The sequence below is a fragment of the Mustela putorius genome, unplaced genomic scaffold (genome assembly GCF_011764305.1).
Source record: "Mustela putorius furo isolate JIRA1106 unplaced genomic scaffold, ASM1176430v1.1 tig00000242_pilon_pilon_pilon, whole genome shotgun sequence".
In the NCBI taxonomy this organism is placed as follows: Eukaryota; Metazoa; Chordata; class Mammalia; order Carnivora; family Mustelidae; genus Mustela; species Mustela putorius.
The window spans coordinates 16,473,562-16,495,270 of record NW_025421325.1 but is presented as its reverse complement, the minus strand read 5'-3'; the positions used below and the strand labels follow the sequence as shown (position 1 = coordinate 16,495,270).

Here is a 21,709-nt window from a genome sequence, read left to right as displayed (position 1 = left end):
AAGCACACTATAGGTCAAAGTACAATGTTACACTTCCTCAGGATGACTTCACATCACTTTACCTCATATCCAGTATAAGACTGGGTTGAATATTCAAAATCTGAATCTGGTCCACCAGGGCAGTATCTGCCAATACAACCAAAGAAGGATGTCAGATACAAAACTCAGTCCAACAGTCTAGATCAAGTATCTGCAGTCTCCATAAAATCCCGAGAGCAAACAAGCTTCATTTTCCAATCCTAATAGAAGGGTCTATCTTTGCAGTATCTACAACTAATTTATTTTCTATGAACAAGTAAACACAGGAAACATATAAGGAACATTATATGTCTACATTATTGTAGTCGTTTTCAGAATGTTGCAGTCACTGCTATTTTAGAGGTTTAAGCTTTTAGGGACAAGTAAGAGGATTTAAGTTTTCCTAGGTTTGGAATGATACAGTGCTCTCGGTAACTACACTTAGGAAAACCTTTCTCTCATTTAATCTTCCTACCTAGAATCATGCATATTCTTCTGCCTATTTTTCCAATTATCTAAAATTAAATGTTTAAAGGTTATTTATAGTTTATATATAGTTTATATATTTATAGTTTATTATAACTTTGTAATGATACTTTTCTGATCCAAAGTCATTTTAAATTTCTGACATTTAGAATTTAGGCAGCTCATATTTCCATGTTTCATTTATGAAGTTGACAGACGGTCACTCTTGAGTTCTATAACTTAAGTATTTTTTTGTTTACTGCAACAGATTAAAATCTTTATATGTTTCATTTTTAAAGCAGTGAAACATCCTATCAATGGCTGTTTGTTTCAAAGAACTAACTTATGAATCTATTGAACCAAAGTTTTAAATATTAACCAGCATACACTGATTAAGATTCTAGGGGGTTAACTAATTCATTTAAAGTACACATGCACACAACTTATGAAAAGCATCCACACTTACACACATATATTTCCTGTAAAACTGATGTGTGGGCATCTGTGGGGTTTGCACATCACAGCCACAACAGCAATCTACAAAAAAAAATTAATAAAAAAGTTATCATGGAATAATGAATATAAAATCCTGGAGAGTGATTGTCTCACAGAAGGAGGGAAATGAATGCAATCAGGAAATGGTACATAAGGAAAGATACAAAAAAAGAAAATGGCTCAAAAGGGGCTTCAGTGTATCTGTAATGCTGTATTTCTTAAGCTGAGCAGTAGGTGTAAGGGTGACCTCTTTTGAGTGTTTTAAATCTCTAAAATACACAAATGCACTTATATACTAGCTTGGATTATATTTTACCTATAAATTAAGTGAAAAATAAGGAATTAATACTTTTCAAAGTCAAAGTGATTCCATTCTCTCACTCTCTTTATTTTACTAAAATAGCCTACAAGAAAAAATTACTTTGTGCATTAAAGATACAAAATTGTATCTAAGCCTAATCTTTGTAACTCAACCTCCTCATGGAAATATTGGACCTCAATATTTAGAGCACAGTATTAAGCTAGGAGCTATACTTCAGAGTGTGCAAAATATTCTCAGAGGGGTCTGTCAGAGCCTTCCTGATCTGAGGACAGTATGTGCCTCAGAAAGGAGGTGATGACAGAGATAGAAGTATGGTTACATACGTGGGGAATTGGCCAAATAAGGGTATAGACTAAGGTGAATGCAAGCCAGGTTTCTTAGTATTGGAGAAGGAAGTTATAAATATGAAAAGGGAGAGAACTTGGATGTGATAGAAGGTATTGCTGTGAACTCACAGTTTTCAATAAGTATACTCATATACAAATAAATATAAACGTTAAATGTGTTAGTATATGTGTATCCACATACATATGTATGTATACATACATATTTCCTAGCTTGGCTCACGGACATGGGCTAGGAGCAGCAACACCCTAATATCAACGAGTGTATTAGCACTCAGATCTTGGTTTCTAAATACCTTTCTCCACTGAAAAAAAAACCAGCGGTCTGTGGAGAAACAGCTGATTCCAGACATGGAGCAAAGAAAGGACAAAATGAACCTGGAACATTTTATTAGAACAGAAAGCTAGAAACTGCTCGAAAAATGATGGGGACATTTTAGAAAGACACAGAAACCAGCCTAAAGGCTCTCACTGGTCAAATCAGGAATCATCTGTAGTCAAAATAAATAATGATAGTAACAGATTATAACCATCAAACTGGAAATCATTAAACCATTCATACAAATAAATGAATGAGTAAACTGAAAATGTGATAAGGAATTCAAAGTACTTCACCGCACAAAGCTTTTTTTTTCTTTTCCTTTTTTTTAAAGATTTTATTTATTTGACAGAGAGAGAGAGAGAGAGATCACAAGTAGACAGAGAGGCAGGCAGAGAGAGATGGGGAAGCAGGCTTCCCGCTGAGCAGAGAGCCCGAGGCGGGGCTCGATCCCAAGATCCTGGGATCATGACCTGAGCCGAAGGCAGAGGCTTTAACCCACTGAGCCACCTAGGTGCCCCCTGCACAAAGCTTCTTAATTACAAAATGGAAAAGATTAACTTTACAGAGGAGAAGCCTAGGAGATGCTAACTTGCTCAAAGTGGACAATATTGGAAAGAAGAATAAAGACGAAGGTATCATGCTCCCTGATTTCAAATTGTACTACACAATATGATACTGGCATAAAAACAGACAAATAGATCAACAGAACAGAAAGTCCAGAAATAAACCCCTCATATATGATCAGTTAATTTACAACAAAGGAACCAAGAATATACAAGTGGGGAAAGGACAGTCTTCTCAATAAATGGTGCTGGGAAAACAGTACACCCACATGCAAAACGACAAAACTAGACCACTATCTTATATAATACGCAAAAAATTAACTCAAGATAGATTAAAGACTTGAATGCTAAGACCCGAAACCATAAAAACTCCTAGGAAAAAAACACAGGCGGAAGTTCCCTGACATTGGTCTGGGTGCTGAAGTTTTGGAACTGACTCCAAAAGCAAAAATAAGTAAGTGGTACTACATCAAACTACAAAGGTTCTGCATAGCCAAGTAAACCATCAACAAAAGGAAAAAGCAACCTACTGACTGGGAGAAATCATTTGTAAATCATATATTCAATAAGGGTTTAATATCCAAAATACACTACAAACTCAGCTCAATAGCAAAACTACATATGATTAAATAATGAGCAGAGGACTTGAACATTTTCCCAAAGACATACAGATGACCAGCAGACACATGAAAAGATGTTCAATATCAATAATTATCAGGGAAATGCACATTAAAACCATGAGATATTACCTGTTAGAATAGCAAACTGAAACGAAATACTACCACCCACCTATCCGAATGGCCAAAACCCAGAACATGGACAATACCAAATGCTAGCAAGCATGCGGAGCAACAGGAATTCTCACTTTTGGTGAGAATACAAAATGGCACAGCCACTTGGATGACAGTTTGGCAATTTCACAAAGGTTTAGTTTTATGGATTATGATATAATCCAGCAACCATGCTCCTAGGTATTCACCCAAATGAGTTGAAAACTTAGATGTACACAAAACCCTTCAAACAATGTTTATAGCAGTCCTGTTCATAATTGCCAAAAACTGGAAGCAACCCAGATGCCCTTCAATAGGTGAAGGGATAAACTGTGGTACATTCAGACAATGGAATATTATTCAGTTCTAAAAACAAATGAGCTGCACCAAGCCACTAAAAAGACGTGGCGAACCTTAAACGCATATTGCTAAGTGAAAGAAGCCAATCTGAAAAGGCTACCTACTGTTTGATTCCAACTACATCTTTCTGAAAAAGGTAAAACTACAGAGACAGTAAATAGATCAGTTTGCCAGAAGTTTGGAGCAAAAGAAAGGATGAATAGAGGAGTTTTAGGGAAGGGAAACTAATCCTCATGATCTTGAAATGGTGGACACATGACATTATGCATTGGTAAAACCCACAATACAGGGGCGCCTGGGTGGCTCAGTGGGTTAAAGCCTCTGCCTTCGGCTCAGGTCATGATCCCAGGGTTCTGGGATTGAGCCCTGCATCAGGCTCTCTGCTCCGCGGGGAGCCTGCTTCCCCCTCTCTCTTTGCCTGCCTCTCTGCCTACTTGTAATCTCTGTCTGTCAAATAAATAAATAAAATCTTTAAAAAAACACACACACAAAAAAACCCCACAATACACACTACTGTGAGTGACCCCAATATAAACTATAAGCTTCACTTAATAATAATGTAGCAATATTGGTTCATCAATTTTAACAAATGTGCAAACCAATGCCAAGGGCAACCTGGGCAGGAAGGAAAGGAAGTATAGGGGAACCCTGCATACTTTCTGCTAAATTTTTAGGTAAACCTAAAACTGCTCTGTTAAAAACAGGAAAAAAAAACACACACACACACATAACAACAAAGCAGGGTAACATCAGGAATAAAAGCACGAAGATGGGGTGCCTGGCTGACTCGGTGGATTATAAACGTCTGCCTTTGGCTCAGATTGATCCCAAGGTCCTGGAATTGAGTCCTTCAACAGGGAGCCTGCTTTTCCTAATGCCTCTGTTTCTCTCTGTCTCTCATGAATACATAATCAAAATCTTTAAAAAAAAAAAAAAAAAAGGCATGAAGATCAGGATGCATAGCAGATAGGGAATAACAATCACCTGTGTATGTACTTCTGGTATTTTTGTATTTTTAATTTTTCTTTTTTTTTTTTTTAAAGATTTTTATTTATTTGACAGAGATCACAATTGGCAGAGAAGCAGGCAGAGAGAGAGGAAGGGAAGCAGGCTCCCCGCTGAGCAGAAAGCCCAACATGGGGCTCTATCCCAGGACCTTGAGACCATGACCCGAGCCGAAGGCAGAGGCTTTCACCCACTGAGCCACCCAGGCGCCCCTGTATTTTTAATTTTTTGAAAGTTTTTATTTTGATTCCAGTTAGTTAACATTCAGCATTGTATTACACGTTTCAGGTGTACAGCACAGTGATTCAACAATTCCATATATCACCTGGTGCTCATCACAACAAATGCATTCCTTAATCTGATTACCTATTTAACCCATCCCACTAAACCCCTCTCCTCTGGTAACCCTCAGTTTGTACTATATACTTCATGGCAGTTTCCTAATTTCTCTTTCTTTTTTTCCCTTTGCTCATTTATTTTGTTTCTCAAATTCCACACGAGAAGAATCATATAGTATTTGTCTTCTTCTGACTGCCTCATTTCACTTAGCCTACCTCTAACTCCATATATCTATGTCATTGCAAATGGCAAGATTTCCTTCTTTTTAATGACTGAATAATATTCCATCATATGTCTGTATCTATATATCTCACAACTCCTTTATCCATCCATGAATTGATGGATAATTCATCAATATTATCCATAATTTGGCTATTGCTTCCATAATTTGGCTATTATAAATAATTCCACAATAAATATAGGGGTGCATGTTCCCCTCTGAGTTACCGTTTTTGTATTCTTTGGGTAAATACCTGGTAGTGTGATTACTGGTTTGTAGCGTCGTTCTACTTTTAAATTTTTGAGGAACCTCCATACTATTTTCCAGTGGCTACACCAGTTTGCATTCCCACCAGCAGTACAAGAGGGTTCCTTTTTCTCCACATCCTTGTCAACACCTGCTATAACTTGTGCTGCCGCTTTTAGCCATTCTGACAAATGTGAGGAGATAAATCATTGTGGTTTTAATTTGCCTATCTCTGATGGTAAGTCATTATGAGCACCTTTTCATGTCTTTCGGCCATCTAGATATCTTCCTTGAAGAAATGTCTGCTTATGTTTTCTGCCCATTTTTTATCCATTTTCTGCCCATTTTTATTCCATTTTAATTGGGTGGACATTGAGTTGTATCAGTTCTTTATATCAGATATGTTGTTTGCAAATATCTTCTCCCACTCAGTAGCTTCTTGTTTCCTTTGATGTGCAGAAACTTTTTATTTTGATGTAGCCACAATATCCCCATAATAGAAGATATATCTAGAAAGAAGTTGCTATGGCTGATGTCAAAGAAGTTATAGCCTGTGTTTTCTTCTGGGATTTTTATGGTTTCAAGTCTCACATTTAGGTCTTTAATCCATTTTGAATTTATTTTTGTGTATGGTGGAAAAAAGTGGTCCAGTTTTCTTTTGGCTGCCTGTTGCCGCCCAGTTTTCCAATACCTGGTTTGTTGAAGAGACGGTCTTTTCCCCGGTGGATATTCTTTCCTGCTTTGTCAAACATTAATTGACCATACAGCTGGACGTTTATTTCTGGGCTTTCCATTATGTTTCACTGATCTTTGTGTCTATTTTTGTGACAGTATCATGCTGTTTCGATTACTACAGCTTTGTAATAGAACTTTAAGTCTGGAATGGTGATCCCTCCAGCTTTGCTCCCCACTCCCCAACCAAGGTTGTTTTGGCTATTTGGAGTCTTAGTGATTCCATATGAATTTTAGGATTGCTTGTTCCAGTCCTAAGAAAAATGCTATTGGCATTTTGATAGGGATTGAATTAAATGTGTAGATTTTGGATAGGATGGAGATTTTAACAATATTTGTTCTTCTAATCAATGAGCATGGGATGTCTTTACATTTCTTTGTGTCCTCTTTAATTTCTTGCTTTAGTGTTTTGCAGTTGCCAGAGTTCAGGTCTTTCACCCCTTTGGTTAGGTTTATTCTTAGGTATCTTACTATTTTTGGTGTCATTGTAGATGGGACTGGTTTCTTAATTTTATTTTCCTTAGATTTTATTTCTTTGAGAGAGAGAGAAAGAACAGGGACTGGGGGAGGGTATGGTAGGGACAGAGGGAGAAAAAAAATCTCAAGCAGATTCCATGCCGAGCATGGAGCCTGACATGGGGCTTGATCTCATGACCCTGCGATCATGACCTGAGCTATAATCAAGAGTCAGATGCTTAACTGACAGCCACCTAGGCACCCCTTAATTTTGCTCTCTGATGTTTCATTATTGGTGTATAAAGGTGCAATAGAGAGAGAGCACTTGGGTGGCTCAGTCGGTTAAGCGTCTGCCTTCGGCTCAGGTACTGATCCCAGGATCCTGGAGTCAAGCCGAGCCCTGGATCAGGCTCCCTGCTCAGCTGGAAGCCTGCTTCTCCCTCTCCCACCCTCCCTGCTTGTGTTCCCTATCGCACTGTGTCTCTCTCTGTCAAATAATAAATTAAATCTTTAAAAAAAAAAAATTGGGTAGAATTTGCCTGTGAAACCATCCAGTCCGGGGCTTTTGTTTGTTGAGAGTTTTTTTCTTAACTGATTCAATTTCTTCGTTGGTGATCAGTCTCTTGAGATTTTTCATTTCTTCCTGTTTCAGTTTTGGTAGTTTACATGTTTCTAGGAATTTATTTCTTGTACACTGTCTAATCTGTTGGCATATAGTTTTTCATAATATTTTCTTGTATTTCTATGATGTTGGTTATTTCTCCTGATTTGTGATTTTGAGTCCTTTCTCTTGTTTTCTTCTTGATAAGTCTGGTTAGAGGCTTATCAATTTTATTGATTTTTTTCAAAGAACCAGCTCCTGGTTTCATTGATCTGTTCTATTATTTGCTTAGTTTCTGTATCATTTATTTCTGCTCTAATCTTTATTATTTCCTTCCTTCTGCTACTTTTAGGTTTCATTTGTTCTTTTTCTAGCTCCTCTGGGTGTAAGAGTAGGTTGTTAATTTGAGATTTTTCTTGCTTCCTGAGGTAGGTCTGTATTGTTACTTCCCCGTTAGAACTGCTTTTGGTGCATCCCAAGGTTTTGGAATATTGTGTCTTCATTTTTATTTATCTCCATGTACTTTTAAATTTTTTATTTCCTGATTAATCCATTCATTGTTCAGTAGCATGTTATTTAGCCTCCATGTATTTGTAGCCTTTCCAGATCTTTTCTTGTGGTTGACTTCTAGGTTCATAGTGTTAGGGTCAGGAAAGATGCATGGTATGATATTCTTGAATTTGCTGAGGCTTTTTGGTGGCCTAATATGTGATCTTTTCTGGAAAATGTGTATTCTGCTATCTTAGGATAGAATGTTCTGAATATATCTGTTAAACCCATCTAGTCCAATGTGTCATTGAAAGCTACTATTTCCTTGTTTCTGGTTGGATGATATGCCCATCAATTTAAGGGGGCTGGAAAAGCCCTGTGTTATTATTGTTATTATTGCATTACTATGGTTTGTCATTTATGTTTGTCATCAACTGTTTAATGTATCTGGATGCTCCCATGTTGGGTGCATAAATATTTACAATTGTTTTATCTTCTGTTGGATTGTCCCCTTTATTATTATATAGTGTCCTTCTTTGTCTCGTATTACTGTCTTTGTTTTAAAGTCTATTTTTTTTAAAGGATTTTATTTATTTATTTGACAGAGAGATCACAAGTAGGCAGAGAGGTAGGCAGAGAGAGAGGAGGGAGCAGGCTCCCTGCTGAGCAGAGAGCCCGACTTGGGACTCGATCCCAGGACCCTAAGATCATGACCTGAGCCGAAGGTAGAGGCTTAACCCACTGAGCTACCCAGGCGCCCTTAAAAAGTCTATTTTGTCCAATATAAGTATCACTACTCCAGATTTCTTTTGATACACATTTGCATGAGAGATATTCCTCCATCCCCTCACGTTCAGTCTGCAGGTGTCAGTTGGTCTAGAATGAGTTTCCTGTAAGCAGCATATAGGTGGGTCTTGTTTTTTAACTCATTTTGTCACCCTGCGTCTTTTGGAGAATTTAGTCCATTTATATTCAAAGTCATTATTGATAGATACGTATTTATTGCCACTTTATTCCTTGTTTTGTGGTTGTTTCTGATGTTTTTTCTGGTCCTTTCTTCTCTTTTTCTATTTCATGGTTTGCTAGTCTTCTTTAGTGATATATATGGATTCCTTTCTTTTTATTCTTGGCATACCTATTATTTTTTGATTTGTGGATACCATTAGGTTTGCATGCATATAGCCATCTATATTAAGTTGATGGCTGTTTGAGTTTGAACCCATTCTTTACTCCTCTCCTCCCTATGTTTTAGCTATATGGTGTTATATTTTATATCCTTTTATTTTGTGATTTTCTACATAACCAAATTTTTTACATAAATATTCACTTTTACGGCTTTTGTTGTTTTCTACCTTCATATTGTCACTTTTGATCTTCCTTTCCACTCCAAGAGTCCTCTTTTTTTTTTTTTTTTTTTTGGTTAAGATTTTATTTATTTGAGAAAGACAGAGTAAGAGACAGTATGAGAAAGGGTCAGAGAAGCAGACTCCCCACTGATCAGGGAGCCCAAAGCAGGACTTGATCCACGGACTCCAGGATCATGACCTAAGTCGAAGGCAGTCTTAACCAACTGAGCCACCTGGGCACCCCTATCTGGGAAACTCTTTATCTCCTCTTTTATTTTGAATGATAGCCTTACTGGATAGAGTATTCTTGACTGAAGATTTTTTCCATTCAGCACTTTGGATATATCATGCCACTCTCTTCTGCCTTGCAAGTCTTCTGCAGAAAAATCCACTGATAGCCTTATAGAGGGTTTCCCCTTGTTTGAACTGTCTTCTTATCCTCTGCTGCTTTTAAGATATATATATATATTTTTAATCACTACTTTTTGCCATTTTAATTACATTACATCTTGGGGTGGATCTGCTTTTGTTGCTTTTATTGGATGTTCACATTGCTCCTTGATGTGGATATCTGTTTCCTTCCCCAAATTAGATAAGTTTTCAGCTATGACTTCCTCAAATAAATTCTCCACCCCCCTTGATCTCTCTTCCTCTTCTGGGACACCTATAATATGAAGGTTATTATATTTGATGGAGCCACTGAGTTCCACTGAGTTCCCTAACTCTACTCCAATTTTTCATAATTCTTTTTTCTCTCTTTTGTTCAGCTTGATTATTTTCCATTACTTTATCTTATAGGTCATTAATTCAGTCCTCACATGTTACTTATATCTGCTTCACTTAGATCTCTGGCTGTAACCTTATCTTTTTCCTTTCTTTCCTTTTCTGTCCTATTCTTTCTAAATCTCTGTGCCTGTTTCTGTGTGTTAGGAAAGTCAGCTATATCTCCTGTTGAGGGTTATGGCCTTATAAAAAAGTCCTGTACTGCACTACTGTGTACTGTACTCAGCTCCGCAGGGCCTGGCGCTTCTGGGAATGTCACCAATGTGTGGTGCACATGCTTGCTGTTTTATCCTAGCTGATCTACCCTTTAGGCAAGTCATCTTCAAAGGCTCTCTTTGCCTTTTGTGAGTAGTGCTTGGCCCTGACCTGAATATAGTACATTTTAACTACGTGTGCTCTGGTCAGCTTGTGAATGAGACCTGTCACCACTGCTATCTGAACAGGGGCTCCACAAAACTTCTGAGTCAGGAGACACAGTGTAAGCAGGACTTTGGATCTGTCTTCTGGGGAGGGGACTGGCCAAGTTGGGACTGAGGCAAGCATGACAGAGAAAAGCAGTTCCATAGGAGAAAAGGCACTTGAAGTAAGGTTGGTATAAGCAAGTTAGGTAGCAAGTGTGGGCGCTACACTGATTCCCACAGTGGCCGTGTGCTCATATGAGGGATGCAGGAGGGAAATGGTGCCTGTTAGTTCCTTGTTCATGGAAGGGTCTCTCCTTGAACTCTACTTCTCTGGGATGTGTTCTTGAGATGAGCAAATAACCTCTGCACTGTGTGTTCCAGGTGCTCTTCAGATTACTGTTTATACACTGTATGTCATAGGTTGTTTGCCTAACTTATAAGAGCAGTGCAATGCCCTCTGGGCTCTATCGTAGCCAAGCCCACTGACCTTTAAAATTCCAGACTTTATGTCCGCTGGTAGCAAGAACCCCCAAATTCAGCCCCTCTAACTTGCCAAGCCAATTGCTATGGGGATTCATTTTCCCTGTGTCTTCCTTGGTATGACAGTGTTAGTCTGTCTCTCACCCTTCTCTGCCACTGCGGCTCACTCTCAACCACAGTGGCATGATATCTTTCTCTCCCAAACTGTATCTCTACACTTACTACCTTCTTCAGCGTGGCCTCTTCTCTACCTTTAGTTGTGTAGTTTGTTCTGCAATTATTCAGGTCAATTTCTGGAGTATTTAGGATGATCTGATAGTTACCTAGTTATATTTGTGGGATGAGGTGAGCCTAGGTTCCTCCTACTCTGTCATCTTCTAACCTCTCCCTGTACTTCTGATATTTTTAATAATTCACTCTGTGACGCTGTCAAAGATGGATTTGGTGCAGGTAAGAAAAAGCAGACTAGTTAGGAAAAGACCAAAATAATCTAAACAAGAAATAATGAAGGCCAAAATATTGCTACCATTGGTGGTAGGAATGAACAATGCATTTCACATCTTTTGGAAACTGAATGGACAGAGGCACCATGGACTAGGATGGAGACAAAAGATGCATGAGCAAGTTTGAGGTTAGTTTTGGTTATGTTATACTTGAGGGTATACAGGCAGTCAAAAGAGAGATGTTTAACAGGCACTTCGATAAATGCCTGAAGCTTGAGGAGTGGTCAGAGCTAGAAGTCAGCATATAACAATACTTAGAAATGTCAATGGGTAATCACCAAAGAAGGCATGTATGGTACTAAGAACAGTGGACCCTGGATCACAGAAAACAACAATTTTTAGAAGCAAGCAGAACAAGAATAGACCTTAAAGAAAGCAAAGTAATCAGAGGTAGGAGTAAAAGAAGAGAGAGAATGGTGTCATGGAAGCCAGGCTTATTAGGTTGAAAGTTTGATAAGGTTTTGTCTTCCATAGTGGCAAGCTCATACATAATGCTGAAAAACGAAACATCAAGGCTTATCTACAGAGTGTGTTATCTGGGGATATGGAAGCAGACACCAAGAAATCAGCTAAGAGTTAAAAGTGCTTGCCCTGAGGGGAAAAATGGGAGGTAAGGGGTTTGAAAATATAGTTGACCTTTGAACAAGCAGGAGTTGAGGGATGACAACCACTCAACTCAGTTGAGTATCTACATATAACTTTTGACTACCCAGAAACTTAATTACTTTCATAGCTTACTGTTGATCAGAAGCTTTACTGGTAACAGAAACCATCAATTAATACATACTTTGCATGCTATAGGTATTATACACTGTATTCTTACAATAAAGTAAGCTACACAAAAAGGAAGTTTCAGGAAAATCATAAAGAAAATACATCTGTAGGGGCACCTGGGTGGCTCAGTGGGTTAAGCCTCTGCCTTCAGCTCAGGTCATGGTCTCAGGGTCCTGGGATCGAGCCCCACATTGGGCTCTCTGCTCAGCGGGGAGCCTACTTCCCCTCCTCTCTCTGCCTACTTGTGATCTCTCTCTCTGTCAAATAAATAAATAAAAACTTTAAAAAAAAAAAAAAGAAAGAAAATACATCTGTAGTACTGTACCTATGGGAAAAAAATCTGCCTGTAAGTGGACCCATGCAGTTCAAACCCATGTTGTTCAACGGTATTAATTTCTCTTAAAGAAACCTTTACACTAGATACAAATAAATAAAAAAAAACCACTTAAGTACAGGGAGAAGAGACCAGGATTGGTGATACATTGTATATGAAAGTTTTAGGGTTTAATTAACCACAAACGCAATATGATCCAGGAGATAAGACTACCAAACAAGTCAACATAAACTGTTATTACCAAGTATAATACTCCTATCCAAATAACAGATTGAATTTCTATGATCATACCACACACACACAATTTAATTCTGGATATCATGTTTTAAGAGGGTCCAAATCCTATCTTTCACACTCATCTTTTTTATCCTAAAGCCCCTACCCTAATTCTAGCTCTTAACCTTATTCCTTGATCAAGCCAAGAGTATCCTAACTGGTCTTTTTGGCAGCAAGCTACTCATTCCCAAACTAACTCTTTACCCTAATGTTCTACTGCTTTCTCAAATCAATTATCAACCCCAGTCAATCTGAGATACTAACTGTTCCCTGCACACATCATACTCTTTTTTTTTTTTTTTTAAGATTTTATTATTTATTTATTTGACAGAGAGAGATGACAAGCAGGCAGAGAGGCAGGCAGAGAGAGAGGAGGAAGCAGGCTCCCCGCCGAGCAGAGAGCCTGTTGCGGGGCTCCATCCCAGGACTCTGGGATGGGATCATGATCCGAGCAGAAGGCAGAGGCTTTAACCTACTGAGCCACCCAGGCGCCCCACACATCATACTCTTATAACACCTCTTAGTGCCTTAGTTCCTTGTGCCTTTGGTCCCATTATTTTTCAAGCCTACTCTTCTCAGCTTATATGTCAAGTGAGTGCCATGCTTTCTCTTGGGCTTTCCCTAGTCTCTTTTACTTCAGGGACATCTTTGTCCTCTGGACTTCCATAATGCTTCCCACGATGTCAGTCACTTCACAAATACCATATACAGAATGCCTTTGTACTATTAATTACCTTTCAAAAGTACAAGGGGTGACTGGGTGGCTCAGTCTGTTGAGAGTCCTACTCGTGATTTCAGCTCAGGTCGTGACTGTGAGATTGGGCCCAGTATCGGGCTCTGCACGCAGCACAGAGTCTGCCCGATTCTCTCCTTCTCCCTCTACCTCTTCCCTTGCTCATGTGCTCTCTCTCCGTCTCTCTCAAACAAACAAAATCTTTTAAAAATAAAAGTACCTTTTATAAGTATCAATTGTATCGAAAGCCATGAGCTTAAAATGGCCAACAATATTTATCATATTGAGATAGTCACCATGTCTCAATTTATACCTTTATGGCCTTCAGAATATCATCTACTCCTTTAAGCATGAGTGTTTTTCCTCACCATGACCTCATAACATTCTGCACGTGTTTCTACTGCAGCACAAATCATAATACATGGATTTTATTAAACTGAATCTAGGATGTTACATGGAGGCAAGGATTTCTGGCAGAAGAGATACACAATCAATATTTCATGAACCAAACTACTCACCCCACTGGCAGTTCTGATGGGTTTTGCCTTTAATTTGGGGACTAAGACCTTTCGATACTGAGGTGGGACAGCAGCGATGATATCCACCAGGCGGGGCTGTGCTGAAAGGCCATATTTGGCAGCTGTCCTGGTTTTCACCCTGGAAGTAAAGCACCTAGCATTATCAAAATCATAATATTTCAAGGCATAAACTTGAAACTACCAAAAGAATGACCTACAGATGACATCATCAACTCCTGTCACCCTAGGCGATGACAACAGTGGCTTTAACATTTGTGAGTATCAGAAAAATAGAAGAAAATCAGGAAATCATATCAACGACTTCTTCTCTTAGCCTGGAGTACCAGAAAGAAAACAAGATGACTAAAGGGAAGGGTGGCAGGACAGTGACACAAGGTAGGCCTCATTCAACAAAGTGCTCTGGCTTTCAAGGGTTCCACCCTTTCCTCAACCTCAACACTACAGCATCTGGGATTAATTCTGATGTAAGGGACTGTTTATTACACTGTAGGATTTTTGGCAGCTTCATCAGCCTCTACCCACTAGCACCCTACTTTCCATTGTTAACAACTAAAAATGTCTCCTGACATTGTGAAACATCTCCTGGGTGGGTGGGAGGGTGGGTATCATGACTGGTTATGAGCCATGGTCTTAGACCAGACAAACAAAAAATAATTTAAAGGAGAGGTGAGCAGAACTGAATAGTAAATAAAGTACATATATTCTTAGTGTTTTAAAATTTTTTCTAATATAAAGTAGTGTATACATAAAAAACAGAACATAAAACATATAAACATTCTTTAACATTTATGAAGCAAACACTTATGTTACTGCACTCCAAGGAACAGAATATGATCAGCACTTCAGAAGACTATACCCTTTCCCGATTATAACTTTATCCCTAATTCCTAGAAATAACCTTCAGCCCAGCCAATAATTCCTTGCTTTTCTCTATTATTTTATTGGTTTCTTGTTTCTTTGCTGCTAGCAAACCCTAAAATTTCTCATTTTAATCCATCTAAAATTATTGTGAAGTACTTGCATCATTTTCAAACGATGTTAATTTAGTACATGATTCATAAAAAGTACCTAAGTACTTGGTATGCCAAAAGGTATAAGGCATAGTTGTTTCACGCTCTATGTTTGTATGTTTGCATGTTTTCAGATGGGCATTCACAAAGCTAAATGTGCAAGTGATAAAAATATATGTGATAAAACACACATACAATAATAAATGTGTCCAGAGTTCAAGAGAGGAACTCACTGTGTGCTGGGGAGACAGTCATGGAAAACAGGTGAAGAACTGGCTTTAGACAGGCAGTGAAGACATGGAGATGCCACTGAGAGCAAACAAGCTGATTTATGTGAAGACACAAAAACAGGAATGCACATATTTTAAGATATATGGTAGACTTGATAGAAAGCAGGACATTTTCAATATAAAGCTACAGAAGTTTAAAAAGTAGGGTAAGTTGAAGCCAGACCAACAAGGTTTACATAATAGGCTGAGTAATATGCATTTAATTTCATAAATGTTGGGGACATACTGAAAACTGCTGTACAGTTAAAAGTTAAAAGATAAGAATTAACCCAGCAAGAGATAGAGGATGAAAGCATAAGCCACTGCAGTAGTCCAGAATTAAGTTCAAAATGGGATGGATTATTAGTAGTGGGAATGAAAGTGAGAGTCATAAAGAAGAAGAGAGTAAGCAAAATTTAAATACTAATTGGATCTAACAAAAACAATTTGAAGAGGACACTAGAGTTTCAAGCCTGGGTAAAGGTTAACACAATTAAGCAAAGAGGACATCTGCAGAGAGGCTGGTTTTCAAGAAGATGTTAACATAAACTATAGATATACTAAATTAAAGAGACTGACAAAAATATACAAGAGGTAGAAATGTTCTCTAGAAATAAAAGACTTTTGTATAATTAGCGGTATAGCCAACAATGAGAGAAAAGTAACTTCTAAGGACAGGATAGAAAAATCAGTAACATATAACTCCACAGTCAAGAAAGGATAGTTAAGGGGCACCTGGGTGGCTTAGTGGGTTAAGCATCTGCCTTTGGCTCAGGTCATGATCCCAGGACCCTGGGACTGAGCCTTGCTTGGGGCTCTCTGCTCAGCAGGAAGCCTGCTTCTCCCTCTCCCACTCCTCCTGCTTGTATTCCCCCTCTTGCTGTCTCTCTCTCTGCCAAATAAATAAGTAAAATCTTTAAAAAAAAAAAAAAAGGAAAAAAAAGACAGTTAAGTAACTTATTTATTCTTTTAGCAAAAATTTATTAAGTGCAATATTCCAAGAAGTGATAAAACATTGCAGTATCTCACACAACAGGAAACAGTCTTGAAAACCCTTTCATTATAGCAGATCTACATAGTGAATATCTAATGAAAACAAAAGATATAGAGATGAAAGACTACTCTTAACTGAGAATGTAGCAAAGTCAAAACTACAGATGAACAGGTCATAGAGGCTATAAAGTAGGAAAGGGTTGTATTAGATCAAGGATATCCCAAAGGCAGGGTCTTCTTGAGAGAGTTAATGCTTCTTCTGAGATAGTAGGAAGGGAACAAGGATGTGAAGTGATGTAGCACAGAAGATAACATGGGCTCTAAGACGAACAGACGATCTAATTCCAAATCCCAGTTCTGCCAATTACTAGTTCTTTACTCTTAGGCAAATTATTTAACCTTCCTCTGTCTCAGATTATCCAACTGTCAAATGACAGTTACGTAAGTACCTAACTCCCACAGTTTTTGAGAGGACCAACTGAACTAATATAATAAACTACTAACAGTGATTGGGACATAGTAAGTGCCCAATGAATATTAGAAGCTATTTGTGTTATTAGGCTATGAGAGAATTTTGCCATAAATGAGAGACAGGGCAGAGAAGAAAGCTAAGTTCTTATTTAAATTTAAAATGTGAGAAAGAAAACAAGTAGTATTTATAATTTCAATAAAAATATCTACCACCTAAGAACAGGATCGCCTTCTTTGTTTTATAAATCAACTTACTTATTCAGATCGATGTCTTTCCCCTGTTCATGGGCTTCAATTAGTTGTTTAATAACGTCTCCTATAGTCAGCATCATCAGCTCAGCAGGGCTGAGATCTCCTAGAAAAATAATATTTAACAATATAAAAATTCATTTTACCCAGTAAAGTTTTTTGTATTTATTTTTTCCTCCCAAAATAATTCCAACCATCCCAGATGAACAGCTCAAATTTACAAAAAAACCACCAAACTTCCACTGTTTACAGTTTGATGTATCTTTTGTAACTTTAATTAGAACAAACTTGCTTCACCTATACATGGGAAGAACTCACTTTAGAAGCACAAACATTGTAAGAACGATAAATACAGGGAAGAAGAGAGACAAACTTGCGGAGAAAGAACCTAATTGCACAAGAAAGCACCAAAGTGGTTAAAATAGCTTCCCTTTATCTCCAGAATTGTAATGACATTTAGATGCATTCTTTCACCTAACTCTCAGAATGCAGTAGATAGAACAGGAATATTTGCTTTTCCATTAAAAATGCCACCAAGTGGCAAGGCTGAAACTCAAATCCAGGTATCCACAGAAATAATATTACAAAGCAATGCAATGCTACCTTGTAATACAAAGGATGTTGGTTCTGTACTTGCTTAAGGATCTTAATGCATCTCTAAAATATAATCTATTCACCATCATGACCTTCTGGCAACTGAGGCTGACGAGACAAGCAGAAGCCGACACGTTCTTACATGACCCCATTCCAATTACAGTAGATTGGTTCAAGGATGGGCACCTACCCAAGTCAGGCCAAGCGGAGCTCTTTCTTCAAGACAAAAAAATGCCAGTTTCCCACCACTGATAAAAGCCATGAGACTACGGCTTGGGAACTGCCACCAAACATAATGCCGGCCTGTAGAGAAAGCTAGTGAGCAGAGACGATGGAATCATCAGAGAGAAGTATAGACGAGAAAGCTCTGGCAGTTATGGAGCCCCTTCATTTACTTTATCTCATTCGAAACCTCACAACACTGTAAAGTAGATGTTGTTAGCCCCTTTTACAGATGTTAAAAATTAAAGTAAGTTAAGATGCCATTGTAAATGGCATAGTTAAGACTCAAATCCAGGTTTTTCTCCACAACTTCCACCCTTTTATCACTAAACTAGGCTGCTTCTTACTTAATGAAACAAAGTTAACACATACAATGTTGAGAGAAAAAAAAGTCCATCTATAATCAGAGGCTAAATGCTTTCGAAACCATGTAATTCAGCCCTCCAGGGTTCCAAAAAGGCGCTTCAAGAACAATATAACAGAGATAGGATTGGTGGTGGTGCCAGAAGAGGAAAAGGGAGGAAAGGAAAGAAAAGGAGGGTCTCTTTCTTCATTAAACCAAAGCAGCTCAGCTTTTGCATCTTTAATATACTGAAGCGAGGAAAAGAGGATTCAGGTGATAAAAATAAAGATTTGAAAACCACAAATGTATAGCTCTTGAGTATATAAAAAATTAACTAGAGAAGCAAATTAGTAAGAAAAGGCTTCATGGCGGAAATGGCACAGGGGTCTTTAAAGAAAGGAAAGGAGGGGACAAGCAAAACAGAGGGGAATTCAGAAGGAACAATGTCAGGTGTAGGAATTACCTATCTTTGTGTGAAGAAGTGTCGCCTGACAAGAATATAGGCTTTCTGATAAGGTTCAATAAAAAACAGATTACAGGGTAGATTGACTACTGGAAAAAGGCATTTAAATGGAGTGGAGAATTATATATTTTCAGGTTTGGGAGTAAAAAGATGAAAGTAGTGTTTTTAAAAAGTATATAAAGAAAATGATATAAAAATAATTCAGAAGGTGAAGAGAATACATATAATTTGATACTAAATAAAAGGCCCTTGAAAGGCAACAATGTAAAAAAAAAACCCACAAGATTTTAAGTAAAAAAACCTCGGACATTAGGCTCCCATCCCTAGATCCCAACCAACCCTTACTGGCTGTGTGATAATGGGAAGATCAAAGACTTCTGTACGCCCATTTCCCTGCCTGCCAAATTGGGATAAAACATACTCACTTGACAAGACTATTGCAAGAACCAAATGAAATAACACATAGGAAAGCCAAAGTATGTTCAAATATTAGTTATTGATGAAGGTGGTTTAGGAGGATGGTGGCCTAAATGATGAATAATAAACTGTGTCAAGAGGCAGGGCTTAGTGATAGATTAAGGGAAGAGTGTGAAGCTGTCTGGCCTGACAGTGTGAGGAAGAGCAGAGCAGAGGAAGAAGATGACTAACTGGGGGCATGTAATTTGATGCCATAAGACACCTGAAAATAACCTGGGCAACTGGAGCTGTTGTTCCAAGAAATGGTAGTGGATGCCCAGAGGCACAGTGATCAAAGACAGATTTAAAAGAAAAAATTGTGGTTTTTTGGGTGCACACACACAGTCTGACCATCAGTTCTACTTCCTATGGGATATAGATGGGATGCGATGGGAAAGTTACTTAATTCTTCAAATCTCCCGTGGGAATGATTCTACTTTCCATCACAGTGGAAATGATATCAACTTCAAAAATTATTAGCAAAGGCTCAATAACTAGTAGCTATTATTATCAATAGCCATCGATCATGATCAGACCGACTGCTCAGATGAGTGTACAGAGATAAGTTTAGAACTTGTGAGAAAAGACTTGAAAATTTGACTCCATCCTGTTGAAAACGAAAGATGGAACTTCTCCAGGGTAACTGAGGAGGTAGTATAAACGAAAAAAACTACATAGCTGACCCACAAAAAACTCAAGAACTCAGACTCTTCCTTTTTTTTTTTTCAAACCCAGATCTTAAAAAAAAGAAAAAAAAACCTGAAAAAAATATATGAAATGTATCCTAAAACAAATTTTAGCAAATTAAGAGACCCGAGAGCACGTTAAATCCACCGACCACGTTAACTCCTTGGAGGACACACCTTGGAATACAGCTTTTCCTGCCACCGGTGCAAAAGACACCAAATGACTACCAAAAAGGAAGACGGTAAGGGTAGGCTGGGTTTAAAAGGCGCAACAGGTAAAACGAGAAGGCAAGAGGCTGGAGCCGACACAGGGACTGACCCTAGGGTGGCAGGGCGACTGGCTCAGGCGGACGATTTCCGCGGGAAAAACAGCGTTCAGCACCTGACCGCCTAGGTGTTCGCCCCTTCCCTATCACCCTGCTTGCCTCTACTTCCTCTCCCTCCCTTCGGTACCTTTCCGCTTCTGTTTCATTTCTCCGCCGCGGCAGTAACCGCCGTCACACGCTGGGTAGCTACCAACTCGGACCTCGGGGAAAGTTGACAGCCACAAAGCAACCCCAGCCTGTCGTAAAATGACGGTCAACGTATCGTAAAGCTGTTCCCCGAAGAGAGCCCGCGCCAAGGCCCGCCCCGCCCCTCAGCGGCGGCTCCCGAAGTTGCAGGAGGCGGGGAAAATGTGCTCGCCTGGGAGGTTTCTGCTGGGGTTTAAGGGCGGTACAGGGGATGGGCTGAAGGTAAAGGACAGCTGGGGCTTGGGCGTTGGAAAGCTCGACCTGAATAACAGAGCGGCCGGACAATGCTTATGAATAGGAGCTGCGCTAGCAGGCATAGATGGGAGTGTGAATGTAGGTGGTCTCTAAAGAGGAGCCCTGGACGCGCCACGTCCAAGGAGGCGGGGCTGAAAGGCGAGTGGGAGATCGATCGTCTGAGGCTAACCACCTAGTGTGTTGGAAACTAAATCAGAGCCTGGAAGAGACCATACAGGAATCGAGTATCAGTCTGAGGGGCAGGCTTTGACACCAGTTAATCACCTTAGTCTCAGATGAATGGCACAAATTATCGATAAACATCATGAAAGCAATGAAGATAACTCCAGAAAAACTAGCACACGCACGAAGTTTTGCAGAGTTTGGAGACAGGACTTGGGAAGACGCTTTCCTGAAAGCCATCCGTGATCTTTGTTCATGGGCCAGAAACATAGAACTCCTTTCATTAACATAAAGACAGGAACAGGTGCTGCTTCCAGTCCCTTTCTTCCCACTAGAACTGAGGTAACCCCAGGTCTTTGACCCCACCGTGACAATGAAACAGTCTTGGCCAAGTTTTGTGACTTCCCATCAAACCAAATTCACTAGTATTTGTCCTTATTGTCATGCTGGTACCAAAGAACATGTTAGCTTCCTTGAAAGTCTTTCATGACCGGACCCTCCACACACTTGGTTTTTCTTCTATTTTTTTTCCCATCTCTTTGGTGGATTCCTCCTCTACCTCACCTCACCTCAAAATATTGGTGTAGCACAGGCTTCACTTCTCATCCTTGTCTCTTCCCAAGGTGATCCCAAGAGTATCAAAGCTTTAAGTACCATCTATCCAGGGCCGCCTGGGTGGCTCAGTGGGTTAAAGCCTCTGCCTTCAGCTCAGGTTATGATCCCAGAGTCCTGGGATGGAGCTCGGCATCGGGCTCTCTGCTCAGCAGGGAGCCTGCTTCCTCCTCTCTCTCTGCCTACTTCTCTGCCTACTTGCGATCTCTGTCAAATAAAAATCTTTAAAAATAAATAAATACCATCTATCTGCCTCCACTTTTATAGGCCAGCTTCCCCATTTGACCTCTGGTTAGATCTTGGTATCTAGTTTTGGGCATCTCAAACAACTCTATTTTTATTCCATATCTTCTTTATCTGAAGTCATGGTCATTCACCTTATCACTCTTTTGATTCACACAAGAGAATAAGTGAGGTAGAAGTACAGTGGTAAATTTTAAAACATGGTTAGGGTAGGCCTTATTGAGAATATGTTATTTGAGCTAATGTTTGATAT

The 21,709-nt window shown here is 39.1% G+C and overlaps 1 protein-coding gene across 3 annotated transcripts in view; it reads right to left on the bottom strand.

Moving 5' to 3' along the window:
• The window catches only part of ELP3 (elongator acetyltransferase complex subunit 3), a 101,458-nt gene extending 81,229 nt beyond the window's left edge, over positions 1–20,229 (bottom strand). Inside the window, exons 1-6 of one of the 3 annotated variants that reach the window (XM_045078372.1) lie at positions 20,126–20,195; positions 17,693–17,817; positions 16,915–17,014; positions 13,896–14,034; positions 950–1,020; positions 63–126 (exon numbers count right to left, since the gene is read on the bottom strand). In XM_045078372.1, the coding sequence (XP_044934307.1) occupies positions 63–126; positions 950–1,020; positions 13,896–14,034; positions 16,915–16,991 (351 nt within the window). In that variant the 5' untranslated portion in view covers positions 16,992–17,014; positions 17,693–17,817; positions 20,126–20,195. Of the gene's footprint in view, positions 1–62; positions 127–949; positions 1,021–13,895; positions 14,035–16,914; positions 17,015–17,692; positions 17,818–20,125 lie in introns of all 3 variants that reach the window. The other 2 variants (XM_045078371.1, XM_004775132.3) reach the window with 2 other exon arrangements.
• Positions 20,230–21,709: the final 1,480 nt, after the last annotated feature.